The 18,999-nt window shown below is 37.0% G+C and overlaps 1 protein-coding gene across 5 annotated transcripts in view; it reads left to right on the plus strand.

Moving 5' to 3' along the window:
- Positions 1 to 18,999, plus strand: part of dgki (diacylglycerol kinase, iota) — an 88,312-nt gene that overhangs the window by 36,993 nt on the left and 32,320 nt on the right. For 3 of the 5 annotated variants that reach the window (XM_028449145.1, XM_028449147.1, XM_028449148.1), the window contains exons 2-7: positions 9,349 to 9,457; positions 12,530 to 12,625; positions 15,905 to 15,979; positions 17,055 to 17,111; positions 18,017 to 18,085; positions 18,192 to 18,260. In XM_028449145.1, the coding sequence (XP_028304946.1) occupies positions 9,349 to 9,457; positions 12,530 to 12,625; positions 15,905 to 15,979; positions 17,055 to 17,111; positions 18,017 to 18,085; positions 18,192 to 18,260 (475 nt within the window). Of the gene's footprint in view, positions 1 to 463; positions 625 to 9,348; positions 9,458 to 12,529; positions 12,626 to 15,904; positions 15,980 to 17,054; positions 17,112 to 18,016; positions 18,086 to 18,191; positions 18,261 to 18,999 lie in introns of those variants that run through there. The other 2 variants (XM_028449149.1, XM_028449146.1) reach the window with 2 other exon arrangements.

Genomic DNA, 18,999 nt, shown 5'->3' on the forward strand with positions numbered 1-18,999 from the left:
AAGCAACCCTGCTATTGTAAACACTAATAAACTCTCTTAATTTAGACCATTTGATAATATTGACTGATTAAGAGCTTATCGGCACCACATTCTCGCTCATGAAAATTGTCCTCTCCTTATTCCAATTTTTTATTTAATTTGGGTTTTTGTTTAATTACATTTGTTTAATTACTTTAAATGATGAAAAACTATTAACCCAAAATAAACAATGGCAAAAATTTAGAACCATTTGGGAACCGTTAACTATCAATGTTTCATTCTTGTTTGTGTAAAACACACTATTGTCGTGCACATAGTGCAGGCAGGGCCAAGCTTAAGTCATAGCAGAACAGAACAGAAGCCTTAAGGCCAAAAAGCTCACTCACATACAGCGTGTAGTCATCACAGATCTCAAATGTCTGGTGTCAGGTCTCCCCTGTGGCGTCACAACCAGCGTAATTACCTGAGTTCTGCTGTGAGTGACTACAGAGATAAGTAGTGGTTGACTCTGCTCTGCTAGGGGAGCTCAAACAGTCAGACTACACCGAGTAATCTAGTGATGATAAATGTCGGGGCAGGCGGGGAGACGGGAAGGAAGAGGAAAGTAAAGAGAGTGCGCTGGTTTCATCGGCTTCTGGGCCACAGGTGAGGAGTCATTAAGCTTCTCTGATCTAGAGTTAGAGCAACGTGTAGTGTTAAAAGCCAAACCAAAACTCCAACGGCATCCTGGAGGAATCTTTTGGCTGGGGGTAATGTGACCATGAAAAATGTTGGTTTTAATAAACTTGCAACAGTTTAGCAGTGGCCAATGGTCTTTCTCCAATTGTTACAAATGTATTAAGATGACATTTGGATTTACTGTGAAAAATCTCATGTTGCAATGCTATTGAACAGTTAAAATCATTGGCTGGAGGTTCTTTCAATAGTTAATGATTTAGAGCAGTGGTTCCCAACCTTTCTTGTCTTGTGTACCCCTTGAGCCTTTTTGTCATACCATGAGTACCCCTTCATTCAGACGTGTTCATGACTCTCCAAAAGTAACACAACTGAATATTTAACGCAAGTCATTTTATTTCATCTTCTTAAATTGAACAGTTAATATTCAGGCATTATCTTCTTATTTAACTCAAATGAAATATAAAATTATGTTGCCTTCAAGGCCATAAAAATTTTAAATGTAAGAAATAATATTATAGTAAATGTTTGTATCATTAATACTGTATTATTAATACTAATATGTTATGATTATATTGTCATTAAAGATAAAAAAATAAAGTTGAAATTAGTAAAGAATGAATAAATAAAAATAGTAAGTAATATAAATAAATAAATAAAAAACATAAATTAACCTGCCTGTGTTATATATAACTGTTACATTTACCACAAAAGGAGCTTGTTTGAATACGTCCCCTTTAAACAGGCATTTAAACTTTAACCATTTTATTGACGGACTTATGAAATGACTGAGAATATTTTTCATTATCTTGGAAATAAATTCTTAATTTTTCCACGTAACCCCTGCACTGTGCTCACGTACCCCTGGTTGGGAAACACTGATTTTGAGCATCATGGGGGGGGGGCATGATGTCATGACAGGGGGGTGAGGGGTTTTTCAGCAGCTCAAGGTTGTTGAACCTTGAGCATGAAAATTAATTTTCTTTTCTTTGCACTTTTTTTTAAATAAAGAGCTTTATTACTGTTCTAAAATTATTATTTATCAATATTTATTTTTATGAGATTTGAAAAATATTCCACATTTGTATTTTTTTCAAAACAGATCACACTTTTTTTAACCTTTCTTTTTAATTAAGAAAATATAATTTGTTGCAATGGTGGGGGCTGAGAGGTTTTTTTTTGCACTTTATTAATAAAAAGCTTTATTACTGTTTTAAAATTATTAGTTGTCGATAGTTATTTTTCTGAGATTTGAAGAAAAATATTCAGAATTATTGTAATTTTTTTCAAAACTAGTCACACCTTTTGTAACATTTCTGATTTAATAAAAACAAAACAAAACAAACAAACAAAAAAAAAAAAATATATATATATATATATATGATAGTTTTTTTACTTTGCACTTTATGAATACCCAAACCACTGATTTAAAGGAAAATGTCATCAAAGAATTTCAAGTCATATTTCTCATGATTACATCAATAATACGGTATACATTATAAGGATGTTTTACTCACTGTAACTAGTTAGTAACAGCATAGATGGTGACATGCTTTGTTTATTATATGAAAGCACTTTTTATGGGAATATTTTGGGAAATACTTTAAATTCAACACAATAGCACCTTAAAACAATAATTTGACACGCCTCAGAAAAGATTAACTACATATCTGTAAGAAGTCTAAATGTGACTAGCCATAAAAGCTCTTTGTGGGATGTCATTAGAAACAAAGTTTCACATTTTGTGCAAAGCTCTCAGATATTTTCCTGCTCCACGACTCGAGCGTAAAGCCCACACTGGTGCCGTCGACTCTTTTGTTATCCGGATTCTTCTTCCCACGTAATCACAACATCTTCTGGAGTCAGAGGATAGTGAATTTGATTCCTCCCACTTGCAGCTGCCTTTTTTTTTTCCACGGCTATTACTTTTGTCCCTGACTTTGTATATGAACTGTGTTTAACAGCCATGAAACGACAGGTTCAAAGGATTCACCAATGGATGAAGGCAGTGGGACTTCACACTGGGGCTCGTGTTTGTTTTCTCCTAATTGTAGAAAAATGAACACCAGTTGCTGGCAGAGCAACTTTGGATTCAGAAGATCTGTTTTTTGGAAAACATCTGAACTACAGATTGCTTCATACAGTGTGTGGGCAGTAAAACATGATTTATTCATCATCTTGTCCACTCTGGGTAGAACTCTACATGCTGTAAATTTATAAACACACACACACACATACGCAAAAGAAAAGATTTCCCACCAATATAATTACTGGATGAGCTGCCGATGCTCCCGCTGTGTGGTTGTCATAGTAACGCCGACAACCCACCTCTTGCAGGAGGAGGAGGAGGAGAAGGAGGACGAGGATGCTGAAAATAAGGAGAGGAAACAAATGGAGGGTCAGAAATAAGATGATGTCAGGGAGCGCGAGGGAGGAGGTAGAGGAGGAGGAGGAGGAGGAAGAGCCGAGGCAGCGGCGGGGGAGCAAAGGTTAAAACGAGCACGAAGAAAAGACGATAAAGCTTTGAAAAGTCTAAGTAGAGGAAAAAAGACAAATAAAGGAAAAGCTAGGTGGGTTGATACTGCGAGGTGGGGGAGAGAGAAAGAAAAGGTCTAAAAAGTTACTTAGTGCTACGTACTGACACAATGAGGTGGATAATTAATCTGCTAACATACAGTATGTCAAAGGCAGTGAGGATAAACTTATGCTGGGAATAAATTCAATAAAACTACTTTAGAGCCTGATTTTGAGTTTGAAAATATGGCAAGTGATTTACGATTCTGATTTTTTATTGACTTCCTTCTTATTAAAAATGTAAAGAAGTAAATAAATAATCAGATTATGAACTCCATAACGTCTTTTTGCCACAGATTCCAAACGCTGCTCAATAACGATGAAACACAGGGTTGTGTGCAATGTGAAATCCAGGTCATGGTCTTTCAGAGTAGAGTTTAAGAGAATCCCTAAATTGACAGTAGGAGTTAATGTGTTTATGTCTGTGCCTGGCTGTGCCTGTCTGTGCTTTAGGGGATGGGATAGGCTGATATTAATAACCTGTTTATCATCCATCTATAGCTGCTTTTTGCTCTAATAAATAAGGGTGTAAGAATAAAAGGTCATATTTCACTGCGCATTTATCTTATTGAACCAAAAAATGCCCACATTAATTTTTTTAACCTTTTTTTTAACGAAAAAAAACATTTAATTGTGTAAACATATGCATAGCAAGTAAACGCTGTGTCATAGGTGTCAGTGAACCACATCAGACCTTGTTAAACTACCTCACTCTTCAATGTATTTTAGCTTGGAAGTTGATTGCATTTTATTTTCATAAAACATAATGGACAGTTTTATAGATGTATGTGGTTGCTTTTTTTTTTTTTTTCAAAGAATTTTAGAACTTAGAATCAGAATCTGTTGTCGAAGCAAAAGTTGAACTTTTAAAAAAAAAGTATTTGACAGTTTGTTAAACATACTACTTGTTTTTGATATTGGTACTTGAATTACAGATAGTTAATATTTACTTGTTGTTGCAAGTTTAAACTGTACGTGTAAAGGTGAAATTTGTAATTATTGATATTGCGATATATCTATTTATATATCGTATTGTTTAGTATCGGGATATATCGTATCATGACAAGCAAATTGTACCGTATTGTCAGATTAATGGCATTGCACACCCCTACTAGTTAAGCTTGGACAGACTACTGTTCCTTTGTCATCCTACAGAAAGGTTAAACTGAGTTTTAGGCTTGGAGATGGTTTAAGGCTTCTGAAGACATTTACCGTTGGTGTTAGTAGAGCTAGAATAAGGCTTGTAAGCCTACACAAATGCCTGCAACGTGGGCAGCTGCAGGTCACACAGGGTGTAAATGAGCTCCTAAAATAACAGCAAAGCCGAGTGGAAAAATGTACTGATAGAAAATGTAACCAATGTTAAAAAAATAAAAAATGTAATGTAAGCGGTATTCAAATTCAAGTTCAGCTCCTTTTTTCTTTTTTTTTTTTTTTTCCAGATTCCAGAACAAAGAATAATTCTTTGATAATATTTATCTTTCATTTGCATTAACTCAATGCTTTATGTTTTGCTTATTGGTTGTAGTAAGATTTGTGCATCTTTTAGACGTTAAAATAATGCTTTTAACCAAGATTTATTCTCAGACTCGTGAACTTTTGCCACCCTGTGCTGATGTGCTGTCACTTCCTGTAGCCACATATGCTGTGATGCTTCTAACTGCACATTTTTTTCCTCTAAGTGAGTTTTAAATGCCTTTAATCTTTTTTTTTGCTTTTTGGTAGATTAGGGCTCACTGAAAACCAAAGATTGTTCATGATGTCAGGGTAAGAGATGCGCTCGGTTCAGGTTGTGTTCTCTTGCTCAAGAATAATCTTTTTTCCTCACTTATTAATATAGTTTTTGGTTTTTTAAACACCAGAACAGAAATCAGATGCCAGGTTACAGGGATTGATTCACTATGACTATCAACACACACACACGCACGCACGCACGCACGCACACACACACACACACACACACACACACACACACACACACACACGCACATTGAGCCCATTCATTTATATCTAATAAAACATGATCAGTTAATCCTCAACAGGCTGTGTGTGTGTGTGTGTGTGTGTGTGTGTGTGTGCACGTGCCTATTTTTGTTGAAAAGGCAATTGATGTTGTAGTGTTGAAGTTTGGCTCCAAAAAGCCCTCCACTGTTTTTACAAATGTGGCCTAAATCCTTTTGAAATGTCCTCATTAGAAGATCTGTGCCTAACAAAACGCATTATTTAGCACCATATTCATTTTATGAACTTTTAAATTTATGACTACTTTACCCGATGTGTGCTCCGCCATGTTGCAATGACGTCATTGGTGTCATTAGCCCCTTTTAGTCCATTGAGTTCTATAGGAGTTTAAGCATTCAGGGTCATTTAGCATCTTTTTCAGTCAAAATAACAATTTATGCTGCTTTGGATTGCTCTACCAATCAATAAAACTAAGATTTAAACCTCTTTTGTTTACTGAGGGATAATACATTAAAACCGTGACTGTGACGGAGCAGCGCCGTCACTAACCGTGCAGCAGCGCACGCACGCACACACACACACACACAAACACGTCACACACATTCTCCTCACATCATGCATTTAACTCATATCCTTCTTCCCCAACTGTTGCTAGAGTCAGCCAGGGGTGAACACTTGACTGTTCTAGGCTTCACCTGCTGCACAAACATTCACACATTCTCACACACACACACACACACACACACGGAAACTCTTACCGGTGACATGACGTCTCTGAGCAGCTGACGGACAAAACGGGGCGGAGTTAACTAAGGGATTATGTAAGGCAGTAGCGCAGGGTGGGAGATCATGTGATCAGGGGTTATTTTGTCTTAATTGTTTTTACATTTATATGGGGATTAATTTAGGATGTGATTCGAAAAATGCATTTGTTTATTAGAAAATCAGTTATCATTTGAAAAGGATGTGAATATTGTTTTTGTTCCTTAATAATTGTTTTTGGTTTAATTTAAACCACACCCATGGGAGGGGCTAACCTGTTAAAAGCAGTGTAGGAAGCTGCATAGAGGGAGTCTTTCTCTGGAGGTGCATGTGGGAGCAATGTACCTGGACATTTCTGAAAGCCTCTTAGCTGGAAGTAGAGCTGGGACCAGGTTGTGTTTTTTTTTCTCTTGATGTAAATATTTGTGTTCCACTGTAAATATTGAGCACCGGCACCATTTTTGGAAAAATAAATGAAAGTCGACTTGCCATATGGATGGTCGTGGTTCTTCTTTTTGAACGAAAATCGAACCCCGCCACAGTGACCACTCTGCTGTTTCGTAGACGCCATTGAGGAGTGAAGAAGAGCTCCATGTGCATGTAAATAAATATACTCCTTTACTATCTTTTTTCATTTCCTTCTGCACCCTTGAGGTTGCAGTTCCAAGGAGCAGTTAGGGTAAAGAGCCTTGGTCAAGGCCCAATAGCAATGACCCACTGTAGCGTTCGAACCAGCAACCTATCAGTCCTCTTCCGTAACCATTAGGCTACCACTTGGCTTCTAAACTGATACTGTGGTTTAATGAAAAATACTTTATGTACTAACTTTGTAGTAAAACTAAACATAAACATTTCAAGAGATTTTTCTTGAGAAATTCTAGTGAAGACCAAGATGTCATGATGTCAGATGCACAGAATCGCGAGAAACCTCAGTGATTCTGGAATGAGATAGCAGTTTGTAGACTACCTTAACTAAAGCAGAAATTTGAATAAAACCATACTGAAACACAATTTTTGCATTGCCATGCCTCTTATTTTTCAAAAAATCTAAACAATGGTTATTATTCTGTAAAGGTTTGCCCCAAATACAATCATTTAATTTTGCATTTTCCAAAGCAAAAACAAAAGTGAAGCATCTCACTTGATAAATGTTCCTCCTTTCACTTTCTGCCTCTGGCCTCACTTGCTCATAAGCGGCTCCAATAAACTGCACAGCCTGGCTGATTGTTGGCCTGCTCATGTTACCTCACCTGATGACTGTTGGGCTTTAGTGTCTTCATGTCCTTAATGCTCCATGGCAAAGGTTAAACAGGAATTGTCACCTAGCTGTAATAAATGAGGCCCAAGAGTTTAATGTGACATAACCAAACAATGTGTGAGAAAAGGTGCTTGTGTACACTGTGTTAGTGAACTATTAGTGTAGAGTAGTAACTGTGGTTCCTGCTCTAACAGTACATAGGCATGTGTCACCATACGTCCTTGCATTTGTCAGCGGTGCAAATACTATCTTTATCTCAGTGTGTGTGTGTGTGTCATCAGGTTACTGGGTTTGTAAGTGTACTCTTTGTCCTGTCCGACACTTTTAGACAGACGGTCACTGAAACTTTCAACAGGCTGTTCAGATGTGTCGCGTATGGAACCGTCGCACACTGAAAGACACACACAAACCCCGTTTGTTAGGTTATTTAAGGACAAAGATTGTTATCCTACATGTTCTTTTTTTCTTCTTCTTCTGAGGAAATCCTACTTCCCATGTGCGAACAATTACCAAAATTTTGCACAAAGGTCCAGTCCCATGCCAGATTGTTTCAGCTGCAAAAACAGGCCATTAGTCCTAAAGGTGGCATTACAAGAATCCTCTAACTTCAAAATGTAAAGTTAGTGCAAATTATGAAGTTTATCGCTCTGTTTTTTTTTCACAGAAATGTTGTCACTGTTTGTTGAAGGAACCAATATATTATTTACTGGAATATTGCACTATAATGGTGTCACTGGTAAGAAAGACCCTATTTTTTCACTTAATCTTTTTTTTCTTGTTATGTCATAGACTATCGTAGATTGATTTCTGACCAATATATCGTTAATTGCAGTATCGTCATATCGTGAGATAGTCGTTATCGTGAGCTTTGTATCGCGTATCGTATCGTATCGTGAGGTACGCAGAGGTTCCCACCCCTACTCTGAACTTACGTATAGCATTTAGCATAGCATGGTTACGCCCAAAGGCAGCGCCTTTTTACGTAAATGGTTGTCATCTTGGGGAACTGACTGAGCATGTGCAAACATAAAAACACGCTATGGGAACAGAGGCAGGGCAGCAATGTGCTTTTGGGAGAGGGTGTGGCCTCCTCCTGCCTTACAGCAGAATGATGAGCACAAAATGCTGACTCTTTTTCAAACTTATAGGTATTGTAGGCTATCGGAAATGGAAAATTTAAATACTTTATAATTGTATTATAATTAAAACAAATAATCAAAATATCAATTCACCCTTGGGTAGGCACTGCCTACCTTGCCTACCCTGACTGCACATCACTGGTCTTATCTCAAGAATAATGTGACTCTTATATTAGCAGTCCCAAAAAGGAAAGGCTAACTTTTCTACAGTGAGAAACTGACATGATGAGGAATGATGAAAGCACAGAGGAGGCTAGGTTTTGTTACGACGTTCTTCACTTGAACTTTGTGAAAAATACAGCTTGGTCTGTGCACAAATCAACAGTAATGATCTCCATTGACATCTTTAATAAAAGCACTTTTTTAGAACAAAATAAATCAGTCCATGTTCATGAGTAAGCGCGTACTACAGCACAGCATTACCTTCTTTCACAGGTCCCGAAGAAAATCACATAAATTAGAATATGTTGGAAAAATTCAGGCAGCTGTATTGATTATAACATTCTTAATTTGAATCAATCAACAACTCTACTTCATACCCAAATACATTTGGTTTCAGCAGATGAAAGTGGTTTTGGGGTTTAGTTCATCTTCGACACTCTCAGACATGCGTCGTTAAAGGCCAGTGAGACAGGAAGAGTGGGTGAGAGACTGATGATGAATAAGAAAATCCAGGAAAAAGCAAACAGGAAGGCCGACGAGGGCGAGCATCCAAGGCTGAAACATGCAACGCCACTCAATGCTGACTCATGTTCTGACAGAACAGACGCGTGTCGATCATTCTCTCCCTAACCCAAAACGCTGCTGGCCGTCTGTTCTCCAAGCTGTTCCTGCTTCTCCTCCACCAAATACCTTTGGCTGAGCCTGATAAAATGTGCTCTCGTCACATGAATAATTAAAATATTCTCAAATCCTGAATCCGTTTCTCTCACTGATTCAGCTTCTGTGTCCTGATGATGCTGAATACAATCTGAATACATTTGGACTATTGTTTTTCAGGAAGGCGATCTCCCGCTCTGGCCTCCATTTCCTCGGTCCACTCCAACCATCGCTGCCCCCTGCATCCAATGGCCCCAACAAGGACCTCCGTACCTTCGTGGACTGGACGGTCAGCCATGCAAACACCCCAACACCATTTACATTTATTGCTTCTTTTCTTTGCACATATTTCTATCAGCTATTACGCACTGAAAGAGTTTGAAAAGCCTTACACAGATACTTTTGCTGAGTCAGTGTTGTCCCTCCTCTGTCTAGCTGAGTCAATCAGTGCTGTTTGGACTTTCACAGCAACAGATTCATCAGCAGTTCATGTGGAATTAAGAAAGTAGCAAGCGTATCTTCATTGTAATGATTGTAATGATTACACATCATGCCTAAAAAGACATTATGTTTTCAGCACATATATCATTACATTTGATCAACAAGCTACAAACCTCATTATTGAAAGCCATCTGAGCAAAAATGTTATATTAGTGATATCAACCACAGTAAAGCTCTACTAGTGCTCACGTTTGGAGTACATGTTCTCAAGTTTGGTTTACTAGTGCCTGAGTACACTTTAGTAAAGTAGCTGGGTTTCCAAAACCCTTTGAAATGTCCAAAATCTAAATAGCGCAATAAAAACTGGTAATGGAAAAACCTGAATTTGGAAAAAAACAAAACACTCAAATGTCACATAAAAGTTTTTACGCTTTCATGAGGAGGTTTTTTCAGACGTTTCAATATTGAAATGTATCGCAAAGGAGCAATGACCACTTCTCTCCGAGAAAACATGGTGCAGTACGTGTGGACAGAAGAGGAGACCGGGACATTTCTTAGCATTATACTTAAAAAATTATTAGAGTTATAAGGAGGTTATGAGAGTCCATCTTCCTGCACGAGAGTTATGAGGCTCCTGCTCAGAACAACCTTCAATGGAAATACGTTCATAGCAGTTGAATTGAATTTGAAGTATCGCTTTTATTTTGCAAAAAACTGTAATGGAAACATAGCTAGGAAGCTGGATTTGGTTATAATCCTACTTGTGCACCAGTAGACCTTCTTAGTAAAGCCCAATCATCTACCAGTAGACAGTTTCCTGTTACTAGTAGTACTAGTAATGCTTTGGATGTTTACTAGTAACATATTTTAAGTCTACTTTGTACGACTACTCATAACACAAAATTGTCAAATAGTAGACAATTTTGCATTTGTTGTAGTTACTGGTTTACTTGTACACTAAAAATCTTTAATAGTACAACAAAATTTGTGTCTACTAGTACTACTAGTATATAGTAGACTGTTTATGGTCTACTAGTAGTACGAGTAAAGCCTTAAGTTTCACTAGTAGTACTAGTAGATCTAATGCAAATGAAGTAGGAGGGATTATAACCAAATCTAACTCCCTCATTGGTTGTAATATTCTCAAATGCCAATGGCAAGCCTGAATTAGCTTTTTCCCTGCCCCCTTATTTGCATATAATGCTTATATGTCATATTCTTGACATTGCAAATACTCGTATTTGCTTCGCTACTGCTACTAGTGACACATTTTTCTTCACCAGTAAAGTGTATTCATACACTAGTCAACCAAAACTGAGTACATGTACTCCAAATTGGAGTACTAGTATATTAGTGTATCTTTTTCAGCTGCTCTGAGCTGGAGATTTAGGAGTGTAGTATAAATCATACACTCACTAGTTTGATTGCACCAGTCTCCAAATCAGCATGTAAGAGTAACTGAACTGCAAACATTCATCACAAAACATTGTATGAAAAGGTAGACTGCAGAGTTAATAATTGTGTTCATTGTGAATGTGCCACTGTGAGTAACCCAGCTATGAATGATTCATACGCTCATAATGAATTGTAAATACTGGTGCTGTATTATTAATGTTATGGGATGAGGATTGAGTCCACATGTGAGATTTATCCAAGCTCTGTCTGCAGGGACACTTCCACCACTTCATGGCTGCCCTTTATCTCTCTGCACGACGCTCGCGCACTCAGCTCATATATAATCATCATCCAACCTAATCAGCCATTAATACACAGAGGAAAGAAGGAGGAGATTCACTCACGTTAATGGCTTTACTCTCACTTCTTCAGGTCAATCACTGTTTGTCCACCATCATCATCCTGAAGATTTATTACAGGACCACTATCAGACATCCATCTGTCATCCATCCGTTACCTATACATCTGTCATCCATCCATTACCCATACATCCATCCTTCATCCTTACATTACCTAGCTATCATCTGTCATCCATCCATTACCTATACATCCATACATCCATACATTACCTATCCATCCATCTGTCATCCATCCATTACCTATCCATCCATCCATTACCTACCCATCCATCCATTTGTGCATTATCCATCCATTACTTATCCATCATCCATCTGTCATCTGTCTGTCATTCCTTCCATTCATCCATCTGTCATCCATTCATTACCTATCCATTCATCCATTTGTCATCAATTTGTCATCCATCTGTCCATCCATCATCCAGCCATCATCTATTCATCCATCCATCTGTCCATCCAAACATCCATCTGACATCCATCATCATCCATCCATTTGTTCCATCCTTCCTCCCATCCATCCACCTGCCCATTCCTCCAATCATTCACCCGTCCATCCATCCATTACCTATCCATCCATTACCTATCCATCCACATGCCCATCCATCAGTCATCCATCAATCCGTCCATCCATACATCCAACCCTCTGTCCATCCATCTATCTCATAACGATCTACATGTAATTAGCTTCCTTAAATCAGTTCATCTCTTTCTGTGCTCTCACCTGTCACATTCTAATTGATTACATTGAAAGGAAGACTTATTTATCACGTTTTCTTTCTGACAAGTGACAGGTGAATTAAAATGCACGCAGCATGTTTGTATGCACATGGATTCAGGTACTGTAGGTGTATTTTTGCACACTTTGAATTAACATGTTCAGTGAAATTACACACCTACTTAGGAAGAGAAATTATGTGCTCAAATGAGACACTTGTTGACTACGATCAGTGATCACGGCAGTGTACTTTTGCGTATACGGTGACAATTTAATGTGACTGAAAATAATCAGTCATTAGACAGAGGAGAACAGGATAATGAGGCACACACGAGAAGACTGCGAGCTCTTATTCCTTAATTATATGTCTATTATTTCTCTCTTGCGCCTGCAGGAAAATGCCATGAACGGAGACCACCTGTGGATGGAGACAAGTTGTTCAGGAGAGATGTGTTACCTCGGAGAAGACACCTGCCTGCTAAAGACTGCAGTGAGTAGATCACAGTGTGCACTGACCACTCAAAAGCGTGAACGATGGATTTCATGTCAGTACAGCAATCAAACCAGAGCTTTAACACCAAAAATGCTGTTGAAATAACTCTGTGACTCAGTTTAATAATTCATACAGCGACATGACATGGAGAATGCAAAGACTTCTCATCAACTCGTGTTTCTTTTTTGTTTTTTTATTTGTGTTTACACTCAAAACCAAATTAAATGTCAAAAACAGCAACTCAAAGAGCTCGATGAAAACACAGACCCTTGATGAATATTTGTGCAATATATAATTAATCACAGTGAGTGTGATGCTGTTTAATTATTTAAAGTGAAAAAATATCCAATCCATCTTCAGCTCACCGAGTCATACAAAACTCATCGAAGTTAGACTCAATATTGGTTATTTTGCAATTATTATTTACCTCATGGCTCCTATTTTCTAAGTATAGATTCAACTTCATGTATCACAGAGAGCTGAAATGGTGCGGTTAAATTGCTCTGTCATTAGCATATACACAATTACACTGACTCCTGGTTTAAAGCTCTCATAATAAGCCCTGGATGTAATCTGCACTATAATTTATATTACTGCACTGTCTTACTGTGGACGAATGTCTGATTACTGCGTCAAATAAATTAAACTCTTGTTTGGTATTAAATAAAATATCTCACATTTGTTTAAGAAAAATATTTTTAAAACGTTTTGGAAAGAAATCCCATTGGTGGTGATTAGCTTCTGCTAATTGGTAATTCTGCTCACAAATAGGACGTTGTGGGGAAAATATCAAGTTTTGTCACTACTCAGTGCGTTTACATGCACACAGCCCTGGAGTTGTGCTCACAACTCAATGAAGGAACCCTAATCCATCTGACTCCGCCTCCATAGGTGCCTCTCGCTTAATGCAAAGAGGAAGATAACAACAGATTGATGGCATAAATCTCCATTTCTTCGCGGGAGAAAACGTGGTACATGCACGGAACGCCGTATGGGATTCCTATCAAGCTAACGCTGCTACACTGCCCTAATAACTCGATTGGCAATTGCATTATCTGGGTTTGTTAATCAAGCTACAGACTGTCCAACTCTACCCGAGCTAATCTGTTTACATACATTTAAAAATCCAGTTACAATCAGACTAAGATATATTATTTGGTTTATGAAATAAATGACAATAAATGAAATCATTCAATCCAATGAATTGAACTTTAAACCCAGTAAAATGTGTGGTCATAAGAAAAATATTATAAAACAATATTAATATTGCGGATAGCCTGTACACACTCATGCATACATACAGGTGACAGGATTTTATTTTGAAACAAATGTGAAGAAATTAGCTTCAGTGTTAAAATAAGTTATGAACTCACTAAATATATTTCCAATAGGGAGGATTTGATTAAAATGTGCTTCTTTCATTTCAAAGTATAACTAAATTATCTGGTATGTAAGTAAATGATATTATCTAGTTTATAGGTTTAATTGTGTGTTTTTTCCCTTTCCCAAATGTGTTTAATTTTAATTTCAACAGACCAAAGTAATTTTCCTGAAAAAAGTTGCCTGAATAAGTGAAACCTTAAGACACATGAAAGAAATTAGTTGATGCTTTGATGCTTTCCTTGTGAAACAACTTGTAAGGATACGTCAAATCAATCAGTAGATGCCTCTGAGGAAGACTGACAGTTGAAACATGTCAGCAGATCAAAGTATATTTCCTGAAAAACGTTGTCTGAATAAATGAAATCTTACCATATTACACGGCCTCCTGAACGTGTTGTTTCCTATTAAAGACTGGTTGTGTAAACATCTTAAGGACAGCTGCTAACCAGCCAGTGTTAAAGGCTGTGTTTTTGTCAATGCGAGAACAGCCATTAAGTGTCGACTTTGGGAAAACCTATTGAGCAGAGGTGAGAGAAGCTCCATTATTTTGCTGTCACACTATTAGACATAATGAGTAGTTTGTTGCACAATACAAGGGCATCAGAGTAGTATGATTAATTGAAAGCAAACGGCACTTTTTACAGCTTAAAGAAGTGATTATTTGATAAAAAAAACTACAAAATTGAACCATCCATCTTCAATATAGGAATATAGACCACCAGGTCTAAATAATGACATGCACGTTGAGATGGTAAAATACCAAGATGTGTGTTTAGTACATTGTGCTAAAAGCCTGCTGGAGCGTTTCAGGCAGACTAAGACGAGGCGTTAAGTGTTGAAGCACCTCCATCACACCTCTGTACGTTACTGTGTGTGTGTGTGTGTGTGTGTGTGTGTGTGTGTGTGTGTGTGTGTGTGTGTGTGTGTGTGTGTGTGTGTGTGTGTGTGTGTGTGTGTGTGTGTGCGTGCGTGCGTGCGTGCGTGCGTGCGTGCGTGCGTGCGTGCGTGCGTGTGCAGATCTTAAGTGTGTTCTTTAGAGTGTTTGGATGTGTGCGTGCGTGTTTGTTGGTTAGTTTGTGTGTCTTAGACCAGGGTTTCTCAAATGGGGGTACATGTACCCCTGGGGGTACGCGATGGCACTACTTGAGACTTAGAGAGAGAAAGAGAGGGAAGAAAATGTACAAATGAAAGCATTATAAAAATGGGGTTTATTTTTTAGTGAAACAAAAAAAAAATAACAAACAACAACAAAATACACAAAATGACACCAAAAACACACGCCCGAAGAGAGAAAAACACTTTTACCAACACTATTACCAGCAACACACAATATGACAACAAAGTCATTGAGTGATAAATTCACAAGGTCACTCCAAAATACACAAAAATAACGACATAAGAAACAACCAATAACACACACACTGAGAGAGAATAGTTTAAATAATACCAACACACAAAAACGACAACAAAAAAATCACAAAATAAGAGAAAAATATATGGAATAAAAAAAAACAAACTACAACAAAATACACAATATGATACCAAAAACACACAAAATGATGATAGAAATGATCTTGATTCGAACATGAACTGAAAATACGAGGGTCAGTCTTGGTCCCACATCAGGAGGGAGATGACCATAAATGATAAAAACTATAGAAATAAATCTATTAAGGAGGCACTGAATACTGTTTCATTCACTTATTTACAAAATTAGATCTTTTGAAATGTGTGTTATCACTCATTCATTCCATCATTATGATCTATAGTTGTTTGTTCATACTATTCTGAGGGGGTACCTGCATTCAAAAGTAAGAGAAAGGGGGCACTTGAGCAAAAAAGTTTAAGAACCACTGTCTTAGACTGTCTCTGCTCTGCTCTGTGTCCTATAAGAAGTCGGCCCCCAGGAGGAAATGTGCAGCCTGTAAGATCGTTGTCCACACCAGCTGCATAGATCAACTAGAGAAGGTATTCGCACACACGCACACATGCACATGAACACATAATAGGGAATAGCATTCATACTGTCTGATCTATCAGATATTGGTTCAATATTAGCAAAAAAAGTGATCCATTATATCGACCTGCATTTGCAGACTCCACGGCTGCACTTCTATCCAGCACCAGCAGCTGATAAAATTAGATAAAAAATAACTGGTGCACTTTAAAAGTATATATTTTAAATGTTTTATTAGTTTTGTGGTTATTTTTTAAGATCTTCTTTTTTCTTTAGATTCTATTTATTTGTTGAATATTCTTATGTTTAAGTTAGGCTAGTAGCCTTTTTACACTGAAATATTTTATTTATTTATTTTTTTGTTAATTGGATTGATTTAAATTATTTTTCAGGGTCTTTTATTTTATTTATTTCATTTATTCAATTGTAGAATATTATTATGTTTAAGTGAAGCTAGTGGCTATTTATCATTTTTATTTTTGCATTGTTTTTAGTGGATTTATTAATATTATTTTTTCAGGGTTTTGTAATTTATTAATTTTTTATTATTTTTTATTTTATTCAATTGTAGAATATTCTATTGTTTAAGGTTAACATTTGTGCAACCCATTGGTTATTAATAAATCGTTCAGGTTTTCCTCACACCTACACTCTCTGACTATTGTTCTTTGTTTGAGAAATATCACTTGATTAAGCATTTTACACTACAAAATATGTGATAAATGTATGTATAATTTGTGCTCATATCGTATTGGATTGATACCGGTATCGGCCATTACGTAAGGATTCAATATCGGTATCGCATCGAAATTGAAAAAGTTGGATGGGGACAAACCTATGGCAGCTGCACAACTCATGTTTGCCTTATACTTCACGGTTTTGTTTATCAAATTTGCAATTTTCATCAGTACTATTCTGCACGAAGCAAAATTATAAATTTTTCACCTAATCTACATTAATTAATGTGGAGGTTCCTTCATGCATTTCAGCCATTTTTGAGTGCATTCTTTTATTTATTTGTGGTCATTTCTGAATCAAAACAGCCAAAAATTGATTGTTTGTTTTCCCACCTGTCTCACTCTCTAGATAAATTTTCGATGTAAGCCCACCTTTAGGGAGGGAGGATCCCGGTGCCTTAGAGACGTAAGTCTGTATATGCATTTTCTTTGCTCCTGCACTTGGATTTTGCTGTTTTGTTGTTGTTTCAATTACCGTATTTTTCGGAATATAAGGCGCACCGGATTATAAGGCGCACTATCGATGAATGGGTCTGACTGGGTTTATTTTCATACATAAGGCGCACCGGTTTGTTGTTGTTATAATTATTATTTTTATTATTATTATTATTATTATTATTATTATTATTATTATTATTATTATTATTATTTAGACGCATTAAGCGAAACAAAATAGTCAGATAAGTCAAACTTTATTCAACTCATTAACAATAACTCTCAACATTGTTCAGGTTTAACACATAAAATACAGAACAATACACTCACTTTTTCAGTTCAGTATGTTGAAGCACAGTACAGGTACATATCACTCCACGAGGCGCCTGACTGCGGTAGCCCTAAAGTGCCAAAAATCCATCAAACAGTGCAGCTTCATAGTTTACCAAAGTTGTACTAAAACATTTTGACATATTAATTTCATACATAAGGTGCACCTGATTATAAGGCGCACTGTCGATTTTTGAGAAAATTAAAGGATTTTAAGTGTGCCTTATAGTCCGAAAAATACGGTAATCTCCTGAATTACCTTTTGTACCTAACAGTTTTATAATTAACTTTATTTTTCTACAAATGCTGTTAAAATATCATTAAGTTTTGGTTTCATACCATGTCCTGTTTGTTTTCTGTTTGTAAACTAAAATGATCACACACACACACAATGTAATAGTAGTTTTCCAAGTTTTACACCCTGCTATGGACGGGTTTTTGTGAAAAAAGAACACTTCAATCTCATTACGTTAGCTGAGGGAGTCTCAAGATGATTTTCGGGGGTTTGTTTTGTGATTGGAAATAAAATGTTTTCCCTGCCAACAGCAAAACATATTGAGACATCACTGGGTTCACCGACGAAGGCAGGAAGGGAAATGCAGACAGTGTGGAAAGGTGAGATATCACACACACACACACACACACACACACACACATGCACAGGCAATGCGTTTATTCTTCATGAATGTTTGAAACCCTCGTTCTTTCTCTGTGTCTGCAGAGTTTTCAACAGAAGTTCTTCCACAGTAAAGAAATCATCGCCATCAGTTGTTCCTGGTGTAAACAGGCTGTAAGTGATTCATCATCTCTGTTAACATCAGACGCGTCGCATAATTTATTTAAAATAACACACACTAATCAATCCCAGTCATTAGCCATCTTCTCAGAAAAATGAGACGGATAATTAGACTTCTTCTACTTCACACAGCAACACTTATTATACATTCCCTCAGCAATAATCTCCATTTTAGCTCGATTTTGAGAACTGTTTTCACAAATTTCACTCCTCATGAAGGGTTCACTAGTCCGAACACGTCCTCCCACAAGCGACTTTCCCTGCATTCATTTCCTCCATCCCTCCGCTACTGAGTCACTAATAAACCATGAATTTCTTTTCTTCTATCATGAATAATCAATACAGTGAATTGAGGCTGGAGCCAGCATTGGATAATGCATTGATTGTGGTGTTGAGGTTTAGTGTTATGATGTTGACCAAAAAAATGAAGCTTTTTCCCAGCCTACATGTTTGCTGTTGACTTGCTTCATGCTGTAGATGTTCTGAAAACGGCCAATCTACTCTCACATCTCTGTGATAATGCATTACATTCAGTTTTTGCTGAGTTTTTGATCTTCTCAAATGACTCTCAAACATGTTTTATTAATGTTTTTCTCTGTCTTCTACTGTCCCTTATTCCAAAATGTTTATGTACATATTAACATCATGTATTTGTGTACATTTTAGAAGTTTATTTACCTTTACAATAACACACAATAACAAAACCTTTTAAGGGTCTGTGACAATTTACACT

This window comes from Gouania willdenowi, chromosome 6, assembly GCF_900634775.1.
Source record: "Gouania willdenowi chromosome 6, fGouWil2.1, whole genome shotgun sequence".
Classification (NCBI taxonomy): Eukaryota; Metazoa; Chordata; class Actinopteri; order Blenniiformes; family Gobiesocidae; genus Gouania; species Gouania willdenowi.